Source organism: Agelaius phoeniceus, chromosome 24 (assembly GCF_051311805.1).
Source record: "Agelaius phoeniceus isolate bAgePho1 chromosome 24, bAgePho1.hap1, whole genome shotgun sequence".
Classification (NCBI taxonomy): Eukaryota; Metazoa; Chordata; class Aves; order Passeriformes; family Icteridae; genus Agelaius; species Agelaius phoeniceus.
The window spans coordinates 1,457,698-1,469,888 of NC_135288.1; the positions used below are offsets into that span (position 1 = coordinate 1,457,698).

General features: G+C 46.6%; 1 protein-coding gene across 2 annotated transcripts in view; it reads left to right on the forward strand.

Moving 5' to 3' along the window:
• Positions 1 to 12,191, forward strand: part of CAPZB (capping actin protein of muscle Z-line subunit beta) — a 62,057-nt gene that overhangs the window by 23,254 nt on the left and 26,612 nt on the right. For both annotated transcript variants that reach the window (XM_054647687.2, XM_054647688.2), the window contains exon 3: positions 5,371 to 5,492. In XM_054647687.2, coding sequence (XP_054503662.1) covers positions 5,371 to 5,492 — 122 coding nt within the window. The remainder of the gene's footprint in view (positions 1 to 5,370; positions 5,493 to 12,191) is intronic.

Below are 12,191 nucleotides of genomic sequence, written 5' to 3' on the forward strand. Positions count from 1 at the left end.
AAACAACCACCTGGGTGTGCTCAACTGGAGGGGACACAGCCAAAATATTGTCCTGAGTGTGTGAAGTGCAGAATTTGATGCAATTCAGTGTGGTCAAAGCAAGGATGGGGGCTGTGTGTCAGACATGGAGAACTGAGGTATTACTCCTCTTCCCTGGATGAATTTGTTTTTAGATATTGTTTAAAAATACTTTAAAAACTAATGCAGAAGCAATTGTTTAATTGCTAATAAGCTCCTTGAACCGTGAAGTGAGTCCAGAAGGAACGACTGAGCTTAGCTACTCCAAAAAGGGTATGGTTTCCACTTTGGCACAAGTGATTATTTGTCTTGATAGAAGAGCAGTTGCCTTAATTAAAACACTGTCCACATACCTGGGCAGCTCTGCAGGAGAGTTTGGTTTCACAGGACAACAGGATCCTTGTTCGACACGTTTCCCTCACTTTCTCATCCAGGTTTTCTTTCCTCTGCACTACACATCCTTTGTGTATCTCCTTGGAAAAAAATATCCCCCAAACACTGTGCCCTGTTCCTTGTGAATGATGCTGTTATTCCAGGCTGAGCCCCAGATCTCCTTTTTTTCTTTCCAATTTACAGTGAGGGTGGTCTCACTCCCTGAGTAGCCAGAGCCACCAGGAGAGATGGCTGAGAGCTGATCTGGTGAACAAGGGTGCCCTAGGGCCAGGTGACATTAATGCTGGCCTCTAGCTGGAGATACAAGGTGCAGATTGTGTTCTGCATGTGACCTTGCAGTGCCTGGAGTGGGGAGACATTGTGTCAGAACAAAGGTGGGAGCCCAGTCTTTGCTTATAAAAGAACCTCATCCTCTAGGGTTTGCAGCACAGTGACATTTATTTGTAGTGCAGTGCTAAATGGAACCAAATCACTGCTTTGGTGTTTCAGTTTGCACTGAGGAGTGGCTTCATTCTTGTGTTTCTAAATTGAAGACAAAAATCCACATGTAATGACTGCTCTAGATAAGTGCTCAGGCACCTGAGTGAGTTTTGGCTCTTCACTTAACACAGAACAACCCTAACAAGAAAAATTAACAACACAAATCCACTGTTGTTGAAAACTCAGAGCATCAGATGCCTTTCAAGCAGAGTTGCTTTGCTGGGATCAGAAGATAAACTGAATCCTGCAAGAGTCTGAATGTGCACAACAGTAATTTAAATGTTTTAGTAAGGTTCAGTTTAAATGATTTAGTAAGATTCAGTTTAAATGTTTTAGTAAGATTCAGTTTAAATGTTTTAATAAGATTCAACACTCGACATGGAAAAGAATCCAAAGGACCTAAATTCAGAAGGAATCATACTCTCATGAACATAAAACTGAAGTGTTTAAAGCTGCAAATTACCTTGTTCAAATTACTGCCTTTGCCTTGTAAGCAATTTTCAAGAGTAGAAGAGGAAAGGCAGTGTGCATAAATTGTAAATTCATTCTTAGGAAGTACAGTTGATGTAATATATGGTATAAAAATAACATTCTTGGGGTAACTGTACCTCACTTTGGTGCTTTTCCAATAATTAGTATTACACTAATAGTTCCATCAGCTGGAATATCTGTTCTTTTTATAAATACTGTCAAAATTCTCTAATATTTCCAAACTAGATGAGTGGGGTTTATTGTGTTTTATTCTGAAAGACAAGAAGGGAAAAAATAGATTGCCTGAAGTCTTGTGGAGTGTCTGTACCAAGGAGATGGGATATACAGCTTGTTTTACAATGCAGGGTTATAATACAGTGCAGTATTATATTCTAGTTTGTGTGTGATATAATGCAGTCACTGTTATGGCTGTAGGAATAACCACAGCCCTCAGAAATTGGGAAAGAGACCCTGCTCACGAAGATTTGTTACCAAATCATCCACAGATAAGTTCAGTTCAGTAGATTGCATCTTAAAACAACAATGGGTTACAAGTTCCTTCTAGTCAGTATGGGATTGTGCTCTGAGCCCTGCAGAAACCCCACACCAGGCATGTGCTGTTCTTAAGAGAAAGTTAAATCTAGAAGTTACTTGTGAGGGGTTTTTATAAGGGCTGTAAATTCAGCTTTTCTGCAGGGGAATCAGCTCAGCCTCGGTTGGGGTTTTTGTGAGAAGGCTTTGTGTGGGTATTTGGGGTTGGAGGAGTGCACAGTGAGGCCTCTCCTGCTCCCTTAGCACACGTGTAGTGTGGGCTGTGCCCAAAGAACCAGAGTGGAAGCAGAGACTGGGGAAAAGCCACTTCCCCCCAGTTCTGTTTCCATCCCTGCTGCTCATCCCCAAGGCAGCTCAGAGGCAGAGTCTGTCCCTGTGCTGAGGGGCTGCTGGCCAAGGGCTGTGCTCCACTGGTCCCCTCTGCATCCAGCTCCAGGGCTGGGCTCTCTCTGAGATGCTGTCAGCCTGAAGAGTCAGCCCAAAATGAATGGTTAATGGGGAGGAGAAGGAAGGGACAGAGGGGATTCCACCAGATGTGCTCACAGATGGATCATTTCACCTGCCTTGTGCCCACACTGCTGATTTGGATCAGCCCCTGTTGGGTTGTCTGGTCTCAGGAAAAGGAGGAACTTCCCTAAAAGCTGCTGCTTGTCCACTTGTGTTTACCCAGAAATGTGTTGTAGGTTTGAGGCCTCCTCAGCCAGACCTAAAGGAGGAGCTCTGAGAGCCCCGAGCTGGGTTAAACCTGAACTGCCCTGGGCTCTGCAGTTCTCACTCATGGCCATGTTACAGTCTGTAGAGACCAAAATAAAAACACTCAGATTAATATTTCAGCTTTTTCAGCATTTTACCAACCATGTCTTAGTTTGCCTCTGATTTTTTGTGTTTAAGGATAGATTGTGTGGGTCAGGTGTTGGATCACTTGGAGAGACCTTAAAGCCCATCCAGTGCCACCCCTGCCATGGGCAGGGACACCTTCCACTATTCCAGGTTGCTCCAAAGTTGGTTGATCCAAGCTGGCCTTGGACACTTCCAGGGATGAGGCAGCCACAGTTTGTTTTGTCATTTCCATTTAGGATTTTTTTTTATTATTTTTCACAGTCACATTGGTTTATGTGTGTCCCTGCTCACTCTGACTGTCATCCTCTGTACTGCCTTGTACTTGGGGTTAGGAATGTTTTTGTTCCAGGCAGTTTGATCTCTTCTGTCCTGTCTAGTGCATTAAAATCATTTCGGGGCTGTTGCACCCCAAATTTGTTTTTTCTCCTCCAGGCTTCTTTCCTTTGAGATGGTGCTAATCCATTCACTGAATCAATGGCTTGAAGAGAAGAAAGCACATTTCCATGTTTTCTTTATTCCTCCCTCCTCCTCTTTTCATTTCTTATGAGTTGTGAATTCATCACTCCATGATTAATTTTGCCCTTGATTGCCTTTTGTCTCCAGTCTCAGTTAGACTTTCATCTCTATGATGCAGAGTGATCTGTAGAAGACATTCCACACTGCTTATTCCTTTCTTGTTTTATTAGCACATTGTTACCAATCTGTTCAAGAACTTACCAGTTGTGCTGTGGTGTCACAGCCATCTTTTATGAAAAAATCCTTTCCTTAGGATTTTTCCTCCTGAGAAGCTGAGAGGCCTCAGGAACAAAATGTAACCAATGGTTATCTGCTGCTGTGGAATGCAACAGGTGCATCTGGGAATGGTCTCGTGTGGTTGTTTCTAATTAATGGCCAATCACAGCCAGCTGGCTCGGACTCTCTGTCCGAGACCAAAGCTTTTGTTATGATTCTTTCTTTTTCTATTCTTAGCCAGCCTTCTGATGAAATCCCTTCTTCTATTCTTTATGTAATATATATCATAAAATAATAAATCCAGCCTTCTGAAACTTGGAGTCAGATCCTCATCTCTCCCCTTATCCTCAGACCCCTGTGACACGGTCACACTGTGGTCCTGCTGTGTTGTTGGAAAGGACATTTTGCTTCAGTCCATTTCTCTGGCAGTGAGGTCTGGGCTGTGTTCCAGCAGGAAGCACACCTGCCTGGTTGTTTGATGCCAGCAGCTGCAGCAATGGTTGCTGGTGGTCCCTGGGTTGGGGCACAGGGCTGCACATGGCTTCAAGTGTGTGCAGGGACATGAAGCCTCGTGTCCCTGCAGGGCATCACAGGCCCTGTGCCACGCTGGGAGCAGAGCTTGTCTTTGTCCACAGGCAGGGCAGGGGGGCAGCTGGTCCTGGATCCATGGGGGGCTGTGCAGGATGCAGGAGGCGTGTGGGGTTTGACATGTGCACACACACACACACACACACACACACACACACACATGTTTATTCTCCTTAGTCAGCCCGGTCATCCTTGGCTACTGGAAACTGCTCTGAGCTTGGAAAAGCTCACTCCAGGCTAGGGATGGTGGATTCCTTCAGCAGCTCCCTCATTCCCACTGCTCTGTAAATATTTACTTTTATCCACCAGCCCTGGCCAGTCACTGCCCTGGCTGCCTTGGCACAGAGTGAATTGGAGTGTGTGTGTGTCTGTGTCTGTGTGTCTGTGTGTGTCTGTTTGTGTGTGTGTGTGTGTGTGTGTGTGTGTGTGTGTGTGTCTGTGTGTCTGTGTGTGTGTGTCTGCGTGTGTGTGTGTCTGTGTGTGTGTGTGTGTGTCTGTGTGTGTCTGTTTGTGTGTGTGTGTGTCTGTGTGTGTGTTTGTTTGTGTCTGCGTGTGTGTGTGTCTGTGTGTGTGTGTCTGTGTGTGTCTGTGTGTGTCTGCGTGTATGTGTGTGTGTCTGTGTGTGTATGTGTGTGTCTGCGTGTGTGTGTGTGTGTGTGTGTGTCTGTGTGTGTTTTTGTGTGTGTCTGTGTGTGTGTCTGTGTGTGTCTGTGTGTGTGTCTGTGTCTGTGTGTGTGTTTGTGTGTGTCTGTGTCTGTGTGTGTCTGTGTGTGTCTGCGTGTATGTGTGTGTGTCTGTGTGTGTATGTGTGTGTCTGCGTGTGTGTGTCTGCGTGTGTGTGTGTGTGTCTGTGTGTGTGTTTGTTTGTGTCTGCGTGTGTGTGTGTGTCTCTGTCTGTGTGTGTCTGTGTGTGTGTGTCTGTGTCTCTCTGTCTCTCTGTGTCTGTGTGTGTCTGTCTGTCTGTGTCTGTGTGTGTGTGTGTCTGTGTCTGTGTCTGTGTGTGTCTGTGTGTGTGTGTGTCTGTGTCTGTGTGTCTCTGTGTGTCTGTCTGTGTGTGTGTGTCTGTGTCTGTATCTGTGTGTCTGTGTGTGTGTTGAGGTGTGCAGAGCCACACCAGTGCTTTGGTCATGAAACCTGAAATTACTGGAGGTGGGAGCACAGAGCTGTGTTGGAAGTGAAACGATTTCTTGAAGAGTTTTGGCTTTGGGACTGATGTGGGCTGTAAATAACAAAATCTGTTCTTTGGGGTGCCAGTGCCTTCCCACCTTTACATGTTGCCCTCTCTGCCCCCTGCAGGTCCCCAGCCTGTGTGAAGATCTCCTCTCCTCTGTGGATCAGCCCTTGAAGATTGCACGGGACAAGGTGGTGGGGAAGGATTATCTATTGTGTGACTACAACAGAGATGGGGACTCCTACAGGTGAGTTCCCCAGAGCTGGGGCTGCCTGCTGCTCTCTGAAGGGCATCCACGGGCAGGGCTTGCAGCCCCTTCTCCCTCTTATTTTCAGCCAAAAAAATATCAGTCATTTAAAGATTTAGAGCCCCAAATGTGCTGTTGTTATCGTGCTAAAGGGGGTGACTGATGTATTTCTCTTTGTTTTCTGTATTCTGGATTGAAACCAGTCAGTTCTCTAGCAGAAATGGCCTTGGTAGGAAATTAGACCATTGCAAAGTTATAAAATCTCTGGAATGGATAATGACAGAAAAGAGATGATGCAAGCCATGGGTTTAAACAAAATCATCTTCAGCTTGTACAAAACAGGGGGGATTTGCCAGCTGGGAAAGGTTCTTTCACTCCATATTTTACAAGGAATTGACTGACTTTGGACTCAGTGTCATTAGTTCTGTTTGAAAATCTTGGCCCAAGTTTTTACCCAAGAAAAGGAATCCCCATCTACCAAAATAGCTGATATATTCTGAGAACTGGAGACAAAACCAGTAGAAATACTTGAACCCTATGAGCTGTGTATAATTATAAATAATTTTGAAGCAGGAGGGGCTGTAATACTGGAATGGTACAATCAGGTTTCAGTGTTTTGGCTGCCACACTGAGCACAGTCTCTCTTTTCATGTTTCCCTCTACCTTGCAATTAGGATGATCTTTTTCATTCATGTTAAAATCATCCCTTCCCTTTCTCACATTGCCTGACTTTCCTTAATGGCTGTACTGACAGTGGCAGAGTTCCAGATATTTAATATAATAATCATGAGTTTACAGTCCAGAAACCTTTGTGACTTTTATTCTTTCCCTTAGCAAAGGGTGCTGGGCTCTGAGGTAAGGACCCCACTCATCTCCTGCCCTGAATTACCAGCTCAGCCATCCTGCTCCTTCTGGGGATGATTCTCAGGCTTCTACTTGTCTCTCCTTTCATAATTTACATTTTAGTGCTTGGAATTATCTCCAGGAAGAACCTCACTTTGCTCTGTGTAGATTTGATGTGGTGTTTTACATTCATCTGGCCAGAATGTTTGAAGAATTGTGTTTCAAAGTGGAGTTTCAGAAAATATTTTTTAACAAATCTTTTTTCTTTGGCTCAGGCATCAGTGCAGAAGCAGCTGAGCTTGCAGAGGATTTGAGATGAATTGGTTCAGTTGCTGTGAGTGCAGGGAAGGTCCCTCTCTAATGTGAAGCACGTGTGTGTGGATGATTTACACAGAGAACATGCTGAGATACATTTTGTCCTAGAAACAAGAGATGGAGAATGAGAGTGGATGCAGGGTTTGACAGTGCCTCTGGGTTGTGGCTGAGTGTAAATCCTAAGGAGTTGTTTAAAATATAACCTATTGCAGGGGGCCAGCAAGTGAGCAGAACCCCAAGGTGGAGTGTGACTCACGTTCTTTAGGGCACTAATCTCATATTTAGAAACTGTTCCAACCTTCCACAGAAGAGCCTGGTTGCCTCCTATAAAAGCATTTTGCATGAATTTTGTGTGCCCCAGCTGGCTAGATCCACATTAGCAGCTACTTTCATTGAATCACTTCTGAATTAGGAGATAAAATAGGAGTTCAGAGCTTCTGCCCACCATGAGATGTGCCCACAGCTGCAGCCCCTCTGGCACATGCAGGAGGTGGCATTAAATCCTGAATTTCTTGTGGATCTTTCAAGAGATGCTTTCTCCCTGAAGCTGTGATGTTTCTTGCAGCCCCTTTGCATCCTGCTCAGGCTGCTGATGTGGGCATCAGTCACCAGAGACACAGGGAGCTGGAAAAGGCACTGGTTAGACACTAATGGGACACTGTGCAATCACTAATGACCCCTGTGGTAATTAGGGCACATGACAGCCCCTCCTCTAAGGTCAGTGTCACTCTTGCCTCTGAAATTTGCTCCATCTCTTTCTGAGAAGGTATTAAATAGCTACAAGGAAGCAGGAGGAATTTGGTTTTTAAAATCACTTTGAAATTTTCGGGACTTATTAAGTAATGAGGTTTCAGAAAAGCTCTTTCATTTGTTCCTCTAGAACAGGCACCATGTGTTAATTGCTGGCAGGAAAGAATCCTGCTCCTAAGGCTTTTGATTCAGGCATTCTGGATTGAAGTGATTCTTCCTTCTGGAATTGATTGGTCTCAGCTCTGATTCATGAAGTAAATTCTTTCCTTCAGCACACAGCAGAAGCCTTTGAAACCCCAGCAGCTCTGCCCTGTGCATGTTAATCCCATTCTGTGCCTGTGTCCAGACACTGCTTCACCTCATCAAATCTGCACTTGTTACTGGGAAGTGCCTCTTATACTAATTTAATCAATTAGGCCAAGGCCTAGGAGGAGTTCACTGGGCTTTTAAAAGCTTTTGATGTTTCCACAGCCATTTTCCAGAGCCACACGCTCCATTAGAAGTCCCAGGGAATGTTATTCCCTGCCTGCCACGTGCTGCATCCCCAATTCCTGCACTGTCCAAGCTAAACACCTTTCCTTCCTATTGGACAGGTTGCTAATTGCATTTCTTTTAGCAAGAAATACTTTTAATCCAAATATTTCCAAGCATTCCCTGGTCAGCTGAGCCTCGCTGTCCTTCAGCAGAGGAGGTGGGGCTGGGTTCTCAGACTTTCTCATGGGATTCCAGTTTTATAGGGCTGGGTTTTTCCAGTGGCTTTGCAATTTGACTGGGAATTTGCCTGGAAAAAAAGCAGCTGTGGGAAGTGAATATCCTAATGCTTAGCCCATCACAGTTTAGTCTTTCCTTATGTTTAGACAGACTTGGTTTGCTTCATGTCAAATGTGGATCAGACTAAAAGGTGGATTTTGGAGTCTCCTTGGATCTTCATAAATAGATAATTTTTATTTTCTTCATATTATTAAATCCTGCTTGTGGGAGTCTCACAGGTACTTCTGTGAGTGCTCCTGGAATAACAAAGGTTTGTGAAGGATATCAAGCAGTCATGGAATCCACATTGTGAAGGCAGAGCTTTTATTAATTTTATTTTTTAATATTAGACTTCAAGGTCCCTGACTTTGTCCATACATTTCCACTCGAAGTGTGTTTGATCACTCTGTTAAATGGAATCCTTATGGGGAATTTGGGGCCAACAACACTGAAACCTGTTAGCTGAAACACAAACCATTCTCTTTTGGGGAAATTAGAGGTCTGACTTTTGAAATTTAAGTGCTTGTCCATCTGTCTTTCTTCAAATAGCCTCCAGTTAAGTGTTTAAATGTGTTGTGAGTGCATTTCCACAAAAATAAAAAATACAGGGCTGTGTTAGGAGGGTTTTTTTGTTGGTAAAGCTGCTGCTGGCTCCAGCTGGAATGGGATGAAAATGGCACAAGCTGCTGGCTGGAAGGGTCTGTTCTGGCTGCCCCCCAGTGCCATTCTGCAGCCAGGGGAAGAGTTTTGGGGTTTGCACTTGGAGCATCTCCCAGTGGTTCTGCAGGAGCTCCCTGCTCACCCTCTGCAGCAGATGGGAGCACCAGGGGGTGTTTATGTGAATCTGTCCCAGATTTCAGAGATTTTAGGTAAAGAAGTGAAGAAAGAGCTGAGAAGGGAGCTGATCCCTGTGTGTCCCTGCCTGCAGGGAGGGCTCTGAGCAGGCTCTGCTCCCTGGGACCCAGCAGTGGCACCAGAGGAGCAGGCGGGGACTGATCCAGGGAGCTCCACCTGAACATGAGGAGGAGGAGGAACTTTACACCCTCTGGGACACATTGCCCAGACAGGCTGGGAGGGTCCCTCCCTGAGGGTGTTCCAGACCCATCTGGACTCAATCCTGTGCCCTGGGCTGGCCCTGCTGGAGCAGGGAGGTGGCACCAGATGAGGCCCTGTGGGCCCTTCCAGCCTGACCCAGCTGAGATCCTGTGGCTGGTGACTCCTCTCCAGAGCAACCACATTTTAAGCAGCTGTTTAAAATCACAAAACCCCAGAATTACTGAGGTTGGAAAAACCCTCCAAACCCATTTAGTCCTACTTTGACCAGTCCCCAACTCAGAGCACTGAGTGCCAAATCCAGGTCTTCCTTGGACACCTCCAGGGATGGGCACTCCAGACCTCCCTGGGCAGTTCCAAGGCCTGAGCCCCCTTTCCATGGGGAAATTCCTACTGATGTCCACCCTGAGCTGCCCTGGCCCAGCCTGAGGCCGTTCCCTCTGCTCCTGTCCCTGTTCCCTGGAGCACAGCCCGACCCCCCCCGGCTGTGCCCTCCTGGCAGGAGCTGTGCAGAGCCACAAGGGCCCCCTGAGCCTCCTTTGCTCCAGGCTGAGCCCCTGCCCAGCTCCCTCAGCCTCTCCTGGGGCTCCAGCCCCTTCCCCAGCTCTGTTCCCTTCCCTGGACACGCTCCAGGCCCTTCTTGTGGTGAGGGCCCAGAACTGGACACAGCACTGAGATAGAACCATGACCTGAAAACATCACTTGGGTGGACGTGACACAACAGCTCCACTTTCCCTGGTGTCACCTTTCCTGTCAGGTGTGGTTGGCAGGAGTTGTGGGGGCAAAGCAGAAGCTGGGCTTTGTGTTTTGCACCACACAGGTGCCAGACCCCGCTGCCTTTCTGAGAAATGAGTGACAAAGAGAAAAAGCCTTTCCCTGTGGCCAGCACTGGGACCTGGTGCTGCAGCCAGGGGCTGGAAAAGGGAGTGGGGAAAGGGGAGAGAAAGGGTAGAGGTGCTTTTCCTTGAGCCAGCAGTGTGATATGTGGAAGTTGGTTACTCCAAGGGGAAATGAAAAGCAAAATGCAGGTTTCTAGAATGGGAGTTATAAAAGCCTCAAGCAGATGGGCAAAGGGTTCCATTAATCTTTTAATACCAAATCTTTCATTAAGAACACAAAAATCTCTTCCACACCTGCAAAAATTGTAGTAAAACCTGCAGCTTTACAAACCCTGTTAAATCCTTCAAACTGTTCAAAGGGTTTCCCAGTGTTATGCTAAAGGTGGAGTTTATTTCAAAGCAGAGTAGTGGAGGAAAATGTGAACCTTAATCATAGCCAGCAGTGTTTGGCTGAAATACTGTCAGATCCCAAATAAACTACACAATCGATTTGTATTTGCATGAAAACAGGTTTTAATATTTAATGTTCAACAGCTGAAGCCTTGTTGTTGAATATATAAGAAGGAACAGATTGAAACACATTTTTTTTTTATATAGAAAACCTGAAGCCAGGGAATGGCCCCAAGGTGAGTTTTGAGGGCTCAGTGTCCCCTTTTTCCAGTGTTTGAAATGGCTGTGGAGAGTGCAGCTCTTACAGGTAGATTGCTCTGGGCATCTTTTGGGTTTTTGTGGAAGTTCAGCATCTGTGGATGAGCTCAGACCCATCAATATTAAACCTTTCAGAGCCATGGCATACCCTGAGCTGGAAGGGACCCCCAAGGACCATCCAGGCCAACTCCTGGCCCTGCACAGACACCCCAGCAATCCCTGGGAATGTTGTCCAGATGCTCCTGAGAGCTCTGGCAGCCTCGGGGCTGTGAGCAGACTCTGTCTCCTTGTCTCAGTTTGAAAAGCCAGGTGTCTGCTGAGGAAGGCAGGAGCCTCCCCTGAAATGGAACATGTAAACCCCCTCCTTCCAAATTATTATAATTTTGAAATTAAGGGACTCTCAGGTAAAGATATGGTGTAGTAAACCCCATAGATTTAGGAAAAGCACCATGGAGGGTATGAACAATAGGAATGCTGAAACAGCAAAAGAAAATTCCTGTTTTTCTGTCCTCCACCCCTTAACTTACCTCTGTAACCCCATAAGGCAATGTCATGTTAACCCCTTACTCATTGGTCAAGCTTGGATCCTTTCCAACCCTATAAAAGAAGCATACTGTACCCCATTAGGGGAGAAAGAAGAAGAGCAGAGACCCTTCACAGACCTCCCCAAATAAAGCCATCTCCGTGGAACAGCCTGCGCCTTCTCCTTCTCCTCTCTCTCCGTCTGCTGCAGCCTCCAGCCCAGGGCTCCACTACCAAGCAAGCAGAGCTGAAATCCTGAGAGCTTGCAATCACTATAGAGCTGATAATCCCCATGCTTGCTAGATGGTAGCCCTGCGGCCCTGGCATGAGTGAGCGAGCTTCGGGCACCCGGTCCCTACCCAGGGACTGAGCTCCTGTGAGCCCTATTGCTCTGCTTTATGATAAGGCCAAATCAGAGGCTTTATTAATATGGGAGTAGGAATAACAGCTCTTTACTAGGAAAATTTAAAATACAAATGTTATAGTACAAATGAAAAAAAAAAAACTATGGACAGAGTCAGACCATGCCCTGTCCCCTGTGTGTCAGGGTGGTGGCACAGCCCCATCCCATGGGGGCTCAGCCCTCCTGCAGTGCCAGCTGTGGTTCTGCTGGAGCAGGGATCCTGCACAAGGGGGGATTTTCCTCTGCAGCTCCAGGGCTGCTGGAGATGGGCCTGGGCTCCCTCTGGCAATGCAGGGCAGCAGAAGCTGCTCCTCTGGCAATGCCCTGGGCAAAGGCTGCCCTGGTGTCCCAAATCTCAGATTGTACCCAGGTAGGAATGCTTGGCTCCTCCCCTGGGCAATGCAGCATCTCCCCATGGGATGATGGAATTGGATCAGCCCTGCAGGGACACTCAGTGGCCATGGACAGCAGAGATCTCCTGGAGGGAGGATTGGCTGTGGGAGAGATAAAGAAAACTGCCCAGTGAGCAGAGATAACTGCCCCACAGATAGGAATGGAACACACAGCCCCATTTCC